The sequence below is a fragment of the Perognathus longimembris genome, chromosome 17 (genome assembly GCF_023159225.1).
Source record: "Perognathus longimembris pacificus isolate PPM17 chromosome 17, ASM2315922v1, whole genome shotgun sequence".
Taxonomy (NCBI): domain Eukaryota; kingdom Metazoa; phylum Chordata; class Mammalia; order Rodentia; family Heteromyidae; genus Perognathus; species Perognathus longimembris.
The window spans coordinates 21,592,926-21,604,893 of record NC_063177.1 but is presented as its reverse complement, the minus strand read 5'-3'; the positions used below and the strand labels follow the sequence as shown (position 1 = coordinate 21,604,893).

Here is an 11,968-nt window from a genome sequence, read left to right as displayed (position 1 = left end):
AACCCAAGACTTCATGTACACAAGGCAAGCACTCTTGCCACTATTCCCAGCCCCATCTGTGTGCTTTTTTTAATGGGATGAGCAATCATACTCTTCACCCATCACTCAAAGTTCAGTGAGTCAGGACAGGTTAAGGAAGAACCACCAGACTAGGAAGACTGATGCCAAACACTACTGTCCCCTCCATCTCACAGATAAACCCCTCCCACCCACCCTGACCCAGGCCCAAAGGAAATAGCTCACACACCAGCCCTTCCTAAAGAACTAGTGACTTAAAAACAAAAAACAAAAACTTCAATGGAATTTGTGCTCAAATAATATATTACAACAAAAATATACAGAATGTACACAATACAAAAATATTTAGAAACCAACATTGCGGCTTGTGTTTTGTTCTTCCCACATACGCGGTCCTCAGAGGGGCAGTTCATAATGGGGCACTGTTTTTAAGGCAGAGGAGAATGGATGTGGAGTGCTCAACAGCCAGGCCTGGGAGCCACATGAATGATGCGGAAAGGGATCCCACTGTACCCACCAATCTGCATTACCTACAAACTGAATTGGATGCCTGAGGAAGATCTGGGTTTAGGAGCAATGGCTCCCCTAATCCTTTGGGCAAGAATGGTTTACATGGAAATTGAGTCTCCTTAGCTGGCAAAAGAGCCCCATTAGGGAGTTTTTCCTAATTACAAAGGCAATGATGCATGGTGCCATTAAAGTGAAATTTCTCCTTTGAATGCCTGTTTTTCCCTTCCCCACTTTCTGTGGTTTCTATCCTATTTAAAGACTCTTAAGGCTGCTGTTTGGTGACTCCCCGGCTTTCAATCCCTGGTGTCCTGCAGATAAAAGGCCAACCTACTTCCACTGGTCTGAACAGCCGCACTGCCTCCACATCCCAGCATCCTGGCTGGGAGCCCCATTTGAGAAAGGAGTGGGGCATGTGAAAAAGCTGGTGGTCAAGGGCTGCTGGAAATATGGGGGTGCAGAAGCAAGGAAACCTACTGAGGAAAAAGCCAGACACCCCAAAGCAGACCTTTCTGGGTCCTGTGAAGTGACTTAATCGCCACTCCTATGGCGCTGCTTGGGAGTTATGGCCTGGAGAGGGTGGTGGAGATGGGGCTGGTGCTCTTAGATGTACATGAGACTTGCTTCCAGCATCCCAGACTGGGAGGAGAGACGTAACAGGGCACTAGGTGAAATCCTACCTTAAGGTTGTCCTTCTGAGTACCAAGCTTGCAGTAGAAAAAAGAACCTGGCCCTTTCCTGAGAGATTCTGGAGTCTCCTAGTTCAAAGCCTTCTCAGCCTGTTCCAGACCACACAAGATAAAAACATGGGTGGTAGTCTGCTGACACCACCCACATCCCAGCAGTCCCTGCTGCCAGAACAGGAGTCTAGTGGAAAATTCTCTCCTATGGGGCACTAGCTGCCTCCCTTCATGCTAGGAATTAATAGTATTATCTGGCTTAGCCAAGGCTGCAGCCTAACGTAGAAAGTCCTGGCCCCTCTCAAACTTCTGGAAATCTTGGCCCCAGCTATAGGGACTCAGTCTCTTCTTCCAAGAACCTGACTCTTCCAGGCTGATAGTTGCAAGCAAGGCACAGAGGTCTCCAGCCTGACGCAGCTCAGCCAAACATGGATAGGCCTCAGCGTGGTATTGGTTCCAGTGTAGCAGGACCCTTATGCGGGGAGCAGGACAACCTAGTTCTGGGCAAAGGTCAGGGAGGGGTTGGAAGACACTGTGGTGAGTGGGCATGCCCCTGGGTAGAAAGATCCTTTCCATACCCACGCAATCTCCAGGCCAGAAGGCTACTGTGGCCCCAGTTCTCCAATGCCTGGCCTGGCTGACTCCAGATCTTACCACAGGAAGGGCTCTGCTGGGAGTAGTGCTGGTAGAAGGCAGCTCCCACATCCCTGCACTGGCTCCGGCATGAACTCTGTTCCTCACCTCCTAGCCCAGCAGTTCTTTGTCGAGGCTGAGAGTCACCAAGGAAGTTTTTAAGGGAATGATATAGTTTGTCACTGGCAGTCACTCTGGGCTTTGCAGTAGCTTCTCCTAGTGCTAGTCAGAGCATCCCTTCTCTTCTTATGTAGGCAGAGGCAGCTGGGGACCCTGCTGGGAGGCAGGGCTTCCCCTCCAAACTCCTACCCTGGTGCTGGGATTGCTGGAATATGGACCAAGTCATTCCCTAACTTTCCTGCCTGTGACATGAGGGCAAGGGTAGACTTACCTCTACGCACCTAACTCTTATGAGCTGCTCTCACCTTGGATAATCATCCAAAGCCCAACGATTCTCCAGAGCAGTTTCTTACATCAGTTAATTTCTTTTACAGCATCATTATACAGACACATGGCCTTGGTAGTCCTGTCCCAGCCCCTCTGGCACCACCCCAAAAAGTCCCTTCTGTGAGAGGCAGAACAGGACATTTTTGGGCATGGAGACCATCTCAGATCGAAACAGCTGAGAGTTTCCTCCTGGCAGTCTAAGAGCCCCTGGTAGAGTCCAATATCTCCCTTTATCAAGGACAGTTTTCTTGCACTCATCATGCTCAGGGAAGTGTCTAGAAGGGACAGGAGAGGGGAAACAAGAGGGCAAGCTGTGCTAAAATCCAAGGCATTTAGCATTCCCCCCACACCATGGCTCAACCTTCCCAGTGCCTTCTCTCCTCTTATACGATGCTCCGGGTGCTCCCACTGTCTCCCCATGCACTTCTAGTGTAGGCTCCAACTTGCCTCACATTGTATTTGCCACTCCACAGACGGGCGCGCGCACACACACAAAGGCACACTCACACACAAACTCCATACCCAAAGGAGAGGCACCAAGTAGTCAGGCAGTGGAAGGGAAAGAAAGACCCTGAAGTCTACGCAGGGCACAGATGTTGGGCACTGGTGTGAGAGGCCAGCACTTCGGATGGCAAGGAGGGAGAAGTTGAAAAGCTGGCTCTGAGCTTTCCCCAGAGGGAACTTGAAGGTTACTCCCACCAGACTGGGCCCTTTCATGGGCCATACTGGCCTTCAGTGTCCCTCTGTTGCGTCCAGCACAGGTCCTGGAGATCATGTTCCAGCACTCACTGGCAGGCCCAGGAGGGAACCCTGGTTTCAAGGTCAAAGCCAGAATATCCTCTACCAGGCAGGCCTCCTTCATATCCTAGACTCCTCCAAACCCCAGGCTGCGGAGGGAACACCGCCTGGCCTGCTGTTATCCCTGGGCTGAGGAAGAGCTGTGGTGACTCTCAGGGCTTCCCCATGTCTTTGAGGGTCTCTGAATGTGGAAGAGGAGGGAAAAGGAGCCCATGGAAGCAAACATGGAACCCAGCCTGGGGTTTGGCTACTCCACCTTACCCCCAAGCCTTCACACTGGCCTGATGTCAGAAGCGCCTAAGAAAATATTGACAACACCCATACCTAGGCTCCTCTACCAATGCCTTTCAGGTGAAAGACTCCAGTGTCTGTCCAGTATGGACACACATATCACAGCAGCTCAGAGTCTTCGTGCTTTCTTTCTCCCTGGCCTCGCTGAGCTGGTGATGAGACACAGATGCATGAGTTCCCTTCCAGAGGCTGCCTCCCCCACTCACCCCAGTCCTCTGGCCCCTTAGGGGGGCGGTGGCAGCTTCAAATCCAGCAGGGTGTAGGCAAAGATGTTCCAGAAGACAGCGAACAGCACAAAGATGGCGTACATGGCCACAAAAATCCACCACAGCGACTGGTCCTGCAGCCTCTGCTCATAGTTCCTCAGGACCACCACGCCCAGGGTGATGCCCACAGCCACGCCACCCAAGTGTGCTACAAAGCTAGGGTGAGGGCATGGGGGATAAGCCGATGGGTGGAAGCGGAGCCACACAGCCCGCCCGAACTCCATACTCACTGCAAGGAGAGGAAGTGTAGAGACATCACAGGAAGGCTTGAGGCAGGGGCTGGGAGAGGCCCAAACTCTGGCCACCCCATCACCCCCAAATTCATTCATTGTCATAAGGCTAAGAGCCATGTATGTACTAGAGGCATTGCACTCAAAGACACAGACATTCTAGAGCAGGTATTAAACCAGCAAATGGTGACCTAGTGAGACAATTTCATTAGGAGATACAGATACACAGGAGACAGGTACTGTAAAATCAATGCTGGTATGAAGAGGGGGATTCTTCCTAGGGCAACGTAGAACAACTCCATCCCCCTCACTCAAGAGGTAACATTTGAGTTTATCAGGAGAAAACCTTGAGAAAGGCACCCCCCCACACACATTTGTTGGTCACAGGGCTTGAATTCAGGGCCTGGGTGCTGTCCCTGAGGTTTTTTTGTTCACCTTGAGCCACAGCACCACTTCCAGTTTTGTGGTGGTTAACTGGAGATAAGAGTCTCATGGGCTGGCTTCAAACTATAATCCTCAGATCTCAGCCTCCTGAGTAGCTAGGATTGCAGGCGTGAGCCACCAGAGCTTGGGGAGAAGAGCATTCTCAACAGAGGGCACAGCTCTGCCCAAAGCCATCTGTATCTCTATAGTCAAGATGAATCCTGGGAACTCAGTTTCCTTACCTGTCCATTGATATAAAGTCTCAGCCGCAGTATGACAGGCTGCATTAGACAAAATTTATTCACAACTGCTCAACACACGTAGTCCATGAATTGTTCCCATACATTATCTCAACCCCTCAGAACCCCTGAGAAGCAGTGCTTCTGTGGTTGGGAGGAAGGGGTGGAGGGGGCCAAGGGTCAATAAAAACCAAGGATCCTAACTCTACCCTCAGCCCAACAAATTTAGGGACTTTCTCCCTTATTCAACTTTTTTTTTTTTTTTGCCAGTCCTGGGCCTTGGACTCAGGGCCTGAGCACTGTCCCTGGCTTCTTCTTCTTTTTTTTTTTGGCCAGTCCTGGGCCTTGAACTCAGGGCCTGAGCACTGTCCCTGGCTTCTTTTTTCTCAAGGCTAGCACTCTGCCACTTGAGTCACAGCACCACTTCTGGTTGTTTTCTATATATGTGGTGCTGGGGAATTGAACCCAGGGCTCCATGTATATGAGGCAAGCTCTCTTGCCACTAGGCCATATCCCCAGCCCCCCTGGCTTCTTTTTGCTCAAGGATAGCACTCTGCCACTTGTGTCACAGCGCCACTTCTGGCCATTTTCTGTATATGTGGTGCTGGGGAATCGAACCCAGGGCTTCATGTCAGTGAGGCAAGCACTCTTGCCACTAGGCTATATCCCCAGCCCTCCTTTATTCAACTTTTAAGATGCCATCAACTCTTTTGGTCTGTTGGTGTGTCAAAACAAGGGGGCTTGAACTCAGGGCCTCATGCTTTCAATCTCACTCAGCTAACCTGATTGGCTGGAGCTCTACTACTTGAGCCATGCCTCTAGCATGCATTTTTACTAGTTAAGTATAGATATAGTCTCATAAGCTTTTCTGCCCAGGCTGGCACTGAACCATGATCTTCAGATCTCACTTTCCTGAGTAGCTAGGATTACAGGCATGAGTCACCAGCACCCAGAAATTATTTTCTTCTTTTTTTCTTTTCTTGGAACTAGGGTTTGAACTCAGAATCTACTGAGCCACACCTCAAGGCCTTCTGTGAAGTCTTAGGGTCTGCCAACAAAATAAGGATGAGTGGGGTTCCTTGAGAGAATGAGTGTTCACTTCCCATTCTTTTTTTTTTTCCTATTTTGTTTTTTTGCCAGTCCTGGGCCTTGAACTCAGGGCCTGGGCAATGTCCCTGGCTTCTTTTTGCTCAAGGTTAGCACTCTGCCACTTGAGCCACAGCACCACTTCTGGCCTTTTCTATATATGTGGTGCTGAGGAATCGAACCTAGGGCTTCATGTATACAAGGCAAGCACTCTTGCCACTAGGCCATTTTCCCAGCCCTCACTCCCCATTCTTTAGGGAGCACTGACAGTGGATATTCTTACCTCTCTCTCACAGAGGAGGAAACCAAAAAATATTTGCTAGATTGCAATAAAGCCCTTTGAGGGCTTAATTCACCAGGGCTTCTCCACACTAACCTCACCAGGAGGCCAAAATTCCCAGGGACCTTATTTTCCTTGGGGCAGCAAGGTAGCTTCCACTTCTCCCCTTCAACTGCAGGATGGCCGACAAACAGTGAAAAAGCAGTTCTCCAACCCCAGTCTAGATTTCGTGTGTAGCCTTCCAACCACTGCTCAGCAGGTCCAGGGTCAATAAAGGAAGTGTAAAAGATAATGGCTCCCAACACCAAACCAGTATTTTAGTCTTTATGATACTTAAGAGTTAGATTTTCTTAATAAGTCATGATTTTTTAAAATAAATACTTCTTCCTTCCTGGAAAGCAGATAAAAAGCAGAGTCTGAGCTGGGTGTTGGTGACTCACATCTATAATCCTAGCTACTCAGGAGGCTGGGATCTGAGGTTTAAGGTTCAAAGCCAGCTCAGGCAGAAAGTCTGTGAGACTCTTGTCTCCAATTAACCACCAGAAAACCAGAAGGGGAATTGTGGCTCAAGTGGTAGAATGCTAGCCTTGAGCTGAAGAACTCAGGGACAGTGCCCAGGCCCAGAGTTTATTCCCCACAACCAAACAAAATAAAATAAAAAATAAAAGCAGAGTCTGCACAGACAGACAGGGAAGCTCTGCTCACTCCTGTCTCCTCCTCTGCCCCTCCCTGCCCCTGGTGCCCTGGCTCAAGAGCCCCTGGGTTTTAAGGCTGGGAATGCCTCTCTGCAAAAAGAGAAATATCCAGAGGGCTCCACAGTGGATCCCACAGAGCTCATTAGTTTTTCTGAAAGCAATGGGCTGAGAGGCAAGGAATGTTGAGGTAAAAGTAGATCCCTCTCAGAACTGGACCTCCAACTGCCAGTCTTCCTCTTATTCACACTGGAAGTAGCTTACCCAGGCTGGTTCTAAATTCTAACTTTTTTTCCCCCGTTTTAACTGGATAGCCTTCAACAAGGAATTTAACTCTTTGACCCTTACTTCCCTTCTTGTGAATTAAGCTAATGATACCCTAATTCATAAAGGAGAGGATGTGTTCTCTCTTCTTTTCCTACCTCTGCTGCTCTGTCAGATTTCTCTCTTTCAAGAATGAGCCCTGTGGGGCTGGGGATATAGCCTAGTGGCACGAGTGCCTGCCTCGGATACACGAGGCCCTAGGTTCGATTCCCCAGCACCACATATACAGAAAACGGCCAGAAGCGGCGCTGTGGCTCAAGTGGCGGAGTGCTAGCCTTGAGCGGGAAGAAGCCAGGGACAGTGCTCAGGCCCTGAGTCCAAGGCCCAGGACTGGCCAAAAAAAAAAAAAAAAAAAAGAATGAGCCCTGTGGCCTCTAGTCGCATCTCTGCCCCTCACACCTCCAGTCCTGCTTTTTATTGGACTATAATCCTCTAGATCTCAGTTTCTTAACTAGCTACCATCATAGGCATAAGCCATTGGCACGCCACCTGGATATCATTTATTTTTTAGATAGGATCTTGCTAACTAATTTAGCCCAGGCTGAACTCAAGCTCAAACTCAAACTCAACCCTCCTGCCTTGTCTCCCAAGTAGCTGAGATTGCAGGTATATACTATGCTGCTTATCTCCCATTACAGCTATACATAGTCCACGTGTCAGTTTTATTAGTCCTCTTGCTGGCCATCCCCCCTCACACACATATACCTTTACTCCTGCTGCACCTTTACCCAACATGCCTTTTACAACTCATCTGCCTACTAAACATCTGGTTGTCTTTAACATTCAATCTCTGTAGACAAACTTCTCCATCCAATCTGTCCTTCATAGCCTGTTTGTAGGATTCATGGATTAGAATTTGTAAACCTGCTAAAACTCTATTTTTTTCCTCCTTACCAGGATTTAGCCTGAGGGACTCACTCTTGCTCAACTGGCACCCTAACCCTTGAGCTACATCTCCAAGCTGGCATTTTGCTGGTGAATTGGAGATGGAATATCCAGGGGTTTGCTGGTCAGCTAGCTCTGAACTGTGATTATCCAGATCTCAGCCTCCTGAGTAGCTAGGATTACAGGTGTGGGCCATAAGCACATGGCAAAACTGCAAGTTTTAATGTGTGCATGCAGGTATATATATATATATGTATATATATACATATATATATATACACACACGTCCACAAATATGCATATATTCCAAAGAGACTACTGGCCTCCAACAGAGAATCTCAAAGGAACACCTCTATGACCTCAAAAGTCATAAAGTTGTTTTTCTTGATGTGGGTGCTGGTAAATGCACAGTTAGTGCCCATAACAAGATTAGGAAGGCAGCAGTGTGGAGGGATGGCTTTTCCCACAGCGCCCCTCCTTACTGCCCATCACTAACATGCCTCATTGCCTTTTCTTGGCCACAAGCCCCTGAAAGGCAAGTGCAGTGGCATCTCTGTACCCCTAGGATCCAGAGCCAGGCTTTCTCCCAGCCTGCTGCCTTAGTACTTACTACAGATCAAGGCCACGGCCATCCGAAGCAGCTTGAATTGGCACTTCATGCCCGACCAGTTCTAGAGAAACAGAAGAGAAGACTGTTAGTTACATCAGGCTACTCCTCCGCAGCTGTGTCCTGCTTACCAACACCTGACATTGAAAGAAATCGCATCCATGAGGTCCTGAATGAGGGAGCCAGGGCTTAGGAAGTGGACATGACTCAAAGCATGACTGAGATCTGAGGCCATGTTAAGTTTAGCCCAGTCATGAAAGCCCTTGAGCTGCACTAACGGTGTCAGACAGTCTAGATCTAAGGAGATGAGAGAATGTCTGTCTTCTTCTCTGAACAGATAATACCTGAAGGTTTCATTAACTGCTGTGTTCTCCAGGTGAAAACAGAATAGCACATTAAGCAAAGTCAAATGAGAACCATTAGAATGATTTAAAACACACACACACACACACACACACACACACACACACACACACACACACACCCCTCCCCCCTCTCAAAATCCAGCTGCTCAACAGTGCCTCACACCTGACCTGTAATCCTAGCTACTCAGGAGGCTGAGATCTGATAGCAAACTCTGAACTCTGAAAGCAGATAAACAAGAGTACAATTATTCACCTTACAAAAGGATTCTTTACTTCACAAAAGATTCCACCCCAGGACTCCTTTGAGGAGCACCCTTGTGGTATATTCAAAATAATATTCCATTCTGGGTACCTGTAATCCTAACTATTCAGGAAGCTGAGATCTAAGGACCATGGTTCAAAGCCAGCCTGGGCAGAAAAATCCATGAGAAGTAGAACTTTGACTCAAGTAGGAGAGAGTTAGACTTGAGCACAAAGGCTTAGGGACAGCACCCAGGCCCTGAGTTCAAGCCCCAAACCACTATTCCACTTATACAGATGCAGGAACACACTCAGATAAGAGCCTTGGACCTTCCTGGTACACATCAGTAAATGACTAGGCATAGCCCAAGGACAACTGTTTCTTCCCACCCACCCAATCTGCCCTCGCTGGCTGCCCCTGGCCCTGCTCCAGGATACAGTTCACTCTCTTTTGAGGTTGCAGCAATACACATAAAACTTCACAGAGGCCAAGGTGACTTCAATCCTGCCGGTTACAGAGGTATCAACGGAGCAAGCAGGGCCTGGGAAGTTACAAACAAGGAGGAATCCCTCCTGCCCACTTCCTCTTCTTCCCTCATTCTACAATGACCAACAAGCCCCTCTTCACAAAAGGTAAGGTGGATAACATGCAGTTTAGTCTTTGCTTGCGGACATGTTGGGAGTTAGGAAGCAGATGGCAGGATAATGCTGTCCTGGCTGGTGTCTGTCCACAGGGGAACCTTGCCAAGAGACTGGGAGGGAAATGGAGCCGATCCGATGCCTCCCCTGGATCCAGCAACCAGACAGAAGGGTGCTAGAAGAACCTAACTTGGGGGATCCCTGAAGATCCACTTCTTCCCAAAAGGGATACATACTTCTCTCCAAGTGGCCTGCAAGATGCCCCTTCCAGCCCCTGTGAAGGAAGGATTCTCTTGACTGGAAAGTTCTTCCTGATATTTTCTTCCAGCTGAGCCTACTTGTGCTCCCAGGGTCTTTTTTCTTTCTTTATTTGAGACGGTATCTCCCTTGTGTTGTTAAAGCTTAAGTTTAAACTTCTTGCCTCAGCCTCTGTGTAGCTGGAACAAGGAAAGGAGGGAAGGGAAGAGAAGGGAGAGAAGCGGAGGGGAGAAAGACAGTAGAATGGTGGCTGGACTTCAGTGGCTTAAGCCTGTTATTGGAGCTACACAGGAAGCTGAGATAAAAGAAGATGGAGGTTCAAATCCAGCCTGGGCAGTAAAATCCATGACTTATCTCTAATTAAACACTCAAAAAGCCAGCAAAGTGGAGCTGTGGCTCAAGTGGTAGGGTGCGCCAGCCTTGAGCAAAAAAGCCCAAGGACAGTGGCCTTCAGTTGAAGCCCCAGGACTGACACAAAAAAAGAAGAAAAAAAGAGAGTAGAATGGTAGTTGTTAGGGGTTAGAGGAGGAGGATATGGGGAATTAGCATTAATAGGTACAGAATTTCAGTCTGGGAGGATGAAGAGCTTTGGAGAGTCACTTGCCTAGGATGCATGCCCTGGTTTGATCCCAGCATTGCAGAAACAAAACAGTCCCTGAGCTTTTTTTTTTTTTATTTTATCAAGGCTGACAGTCTATATCACTTGAGCTCCATTTTCTACTTTTCAGTAATTAGAGTTAAGAGTTTCCTGGACTGTCCTGCTTGGGTTGACTTTGAATTAGAATCCTGAGTTCTCAGCTTCTTGATTAGCTAGGATTACAGGTGTGAAACATAGGTAGGGTAGTGTGTGTGTGTGTGTGTGTGTGTGTGTGTGTGTATGTGTGTGTGTCCTTGGGACATGAATTCAGGCTCAAGGCTGGCTCTCTACCATTTGAGCCACTGACCCACTTCTGGCTTTTTGAGTGTTTAATTGGAGGTAAGAGTTTCAAGGATTTTCATGCCTGGCCTGGCTTTGACCTGCAGTCATCAGATCTCAGCCTCATTCGTACCTAGGATTACAAGTATTAGCCACTGATGCCCAGGTAAGGCACTTTTCTTTAGGGGAGCGGTATTCAAGTTTGAGCTAAGGGCCTGATGCTTGCTAAATAGGCATACTACCTACCTCTTAAACCACTCCCCCAACCCTTTTTAGCTTTAACTATTTCTCAGGTAGGGAGGGTCTATGTTTTTGCCTGCGCTGGCCTCAGACTTTAATCCTTCTACCTATATAGCCTCCCAAGTAGCTGAGATGACAGATGTACACTACCACTTCAGACTTGTTCACCGGGAGAGGAGTCTTGCCACAGTACTGCCAATCTCCACCTGCAGAGTAGCTGGATTACAAGAGTAAGCTACTTTACCCAGCTTAAGATGGTAAATTTTATGTTATGTACACTTAATTACAACCATAAGCGATACTAACTTTTTTTCCATCAGTCGTGAGGCTTAACTCTGGGCCTTGGCCTTGTCACTGAGCTTTTGGGCTCAAGGCTAGCACTCTACCACTTTGAGTCACAGCACCATTTCCAGTTTTCTGGTGGTTAGCTGGAGATAACAATCTCATGGACTTCCCTGTCCAGGCTGGCTTTGAATTGTGATCCTTAGATCTCAGCCTACTGAGCAGCTGGGATTATAGGTGTGAGTCATCAGCACCCAACTCCAATACCACTTCTTTTTTTTTTTTTTTCCCTCCATTGGCTTTGGGGCTTGAACTCAGGGCCCAGATACTGTCCCTAAGCCTTTTTGTGCTCAAGGCTAGTGCTCTACCATTTGAGCCACAGCTCCACTTGCAATTTTTCAGTGGTTAATTGAAGATAAGAATCTCACAGGGGCTGGGGATATAGCCTAGTGGCAAGAGTGCCTGCCTCGGTATACCCGAGGCCCTAGGTTCGATTCCCCAGCACCACATATACAGAAAACGGCCAGAAGCGGCGCTGTGGCTCAAGTGGCAGAGTGCTAGCCTTGAGCGGGAAGAAGCCAGGGACAGTGCTTAGGCCCTGAGTCCAAGGCCCAGGACTAGC

The 11,968-nt window shown here is 48.3% G+C and overlaps 1 protein-coding gene across 3 annotated transcripts in view; it reads right to left on the bottom strand.

Moving 5' to 3' along the window:
- Positions 1-1,571: 1,571 nt before the first annotated feature.
- The window catches only part of Rhbdl3 (rhomboid like 3), a 51,016-nt gene continuing 40,619 nt past the window's right edge, over positions 1,572-11,968 (bottom strand). For all 3 annotated transcript variants that reach the window (XM_048366500.1, XM_048366501.1, XM_048366502.1), the window contains 2 exons: positions 8,410-8,470; positions 1,572-3,869 (listed from right to left, as the gene is read on the bottom strand). In XM_048366500.1, coding sequence (XP_048222457.1) covers positions 3,598-3,869; positions 8,410-8,470 — 333 coding nt within the window. In that variant the 3' untranslated portion in view covers positions 1,572-3,597. The remainder of the gene's footprint in view (positions 3,870-8,409; positions 8,471-11,968) is intronic.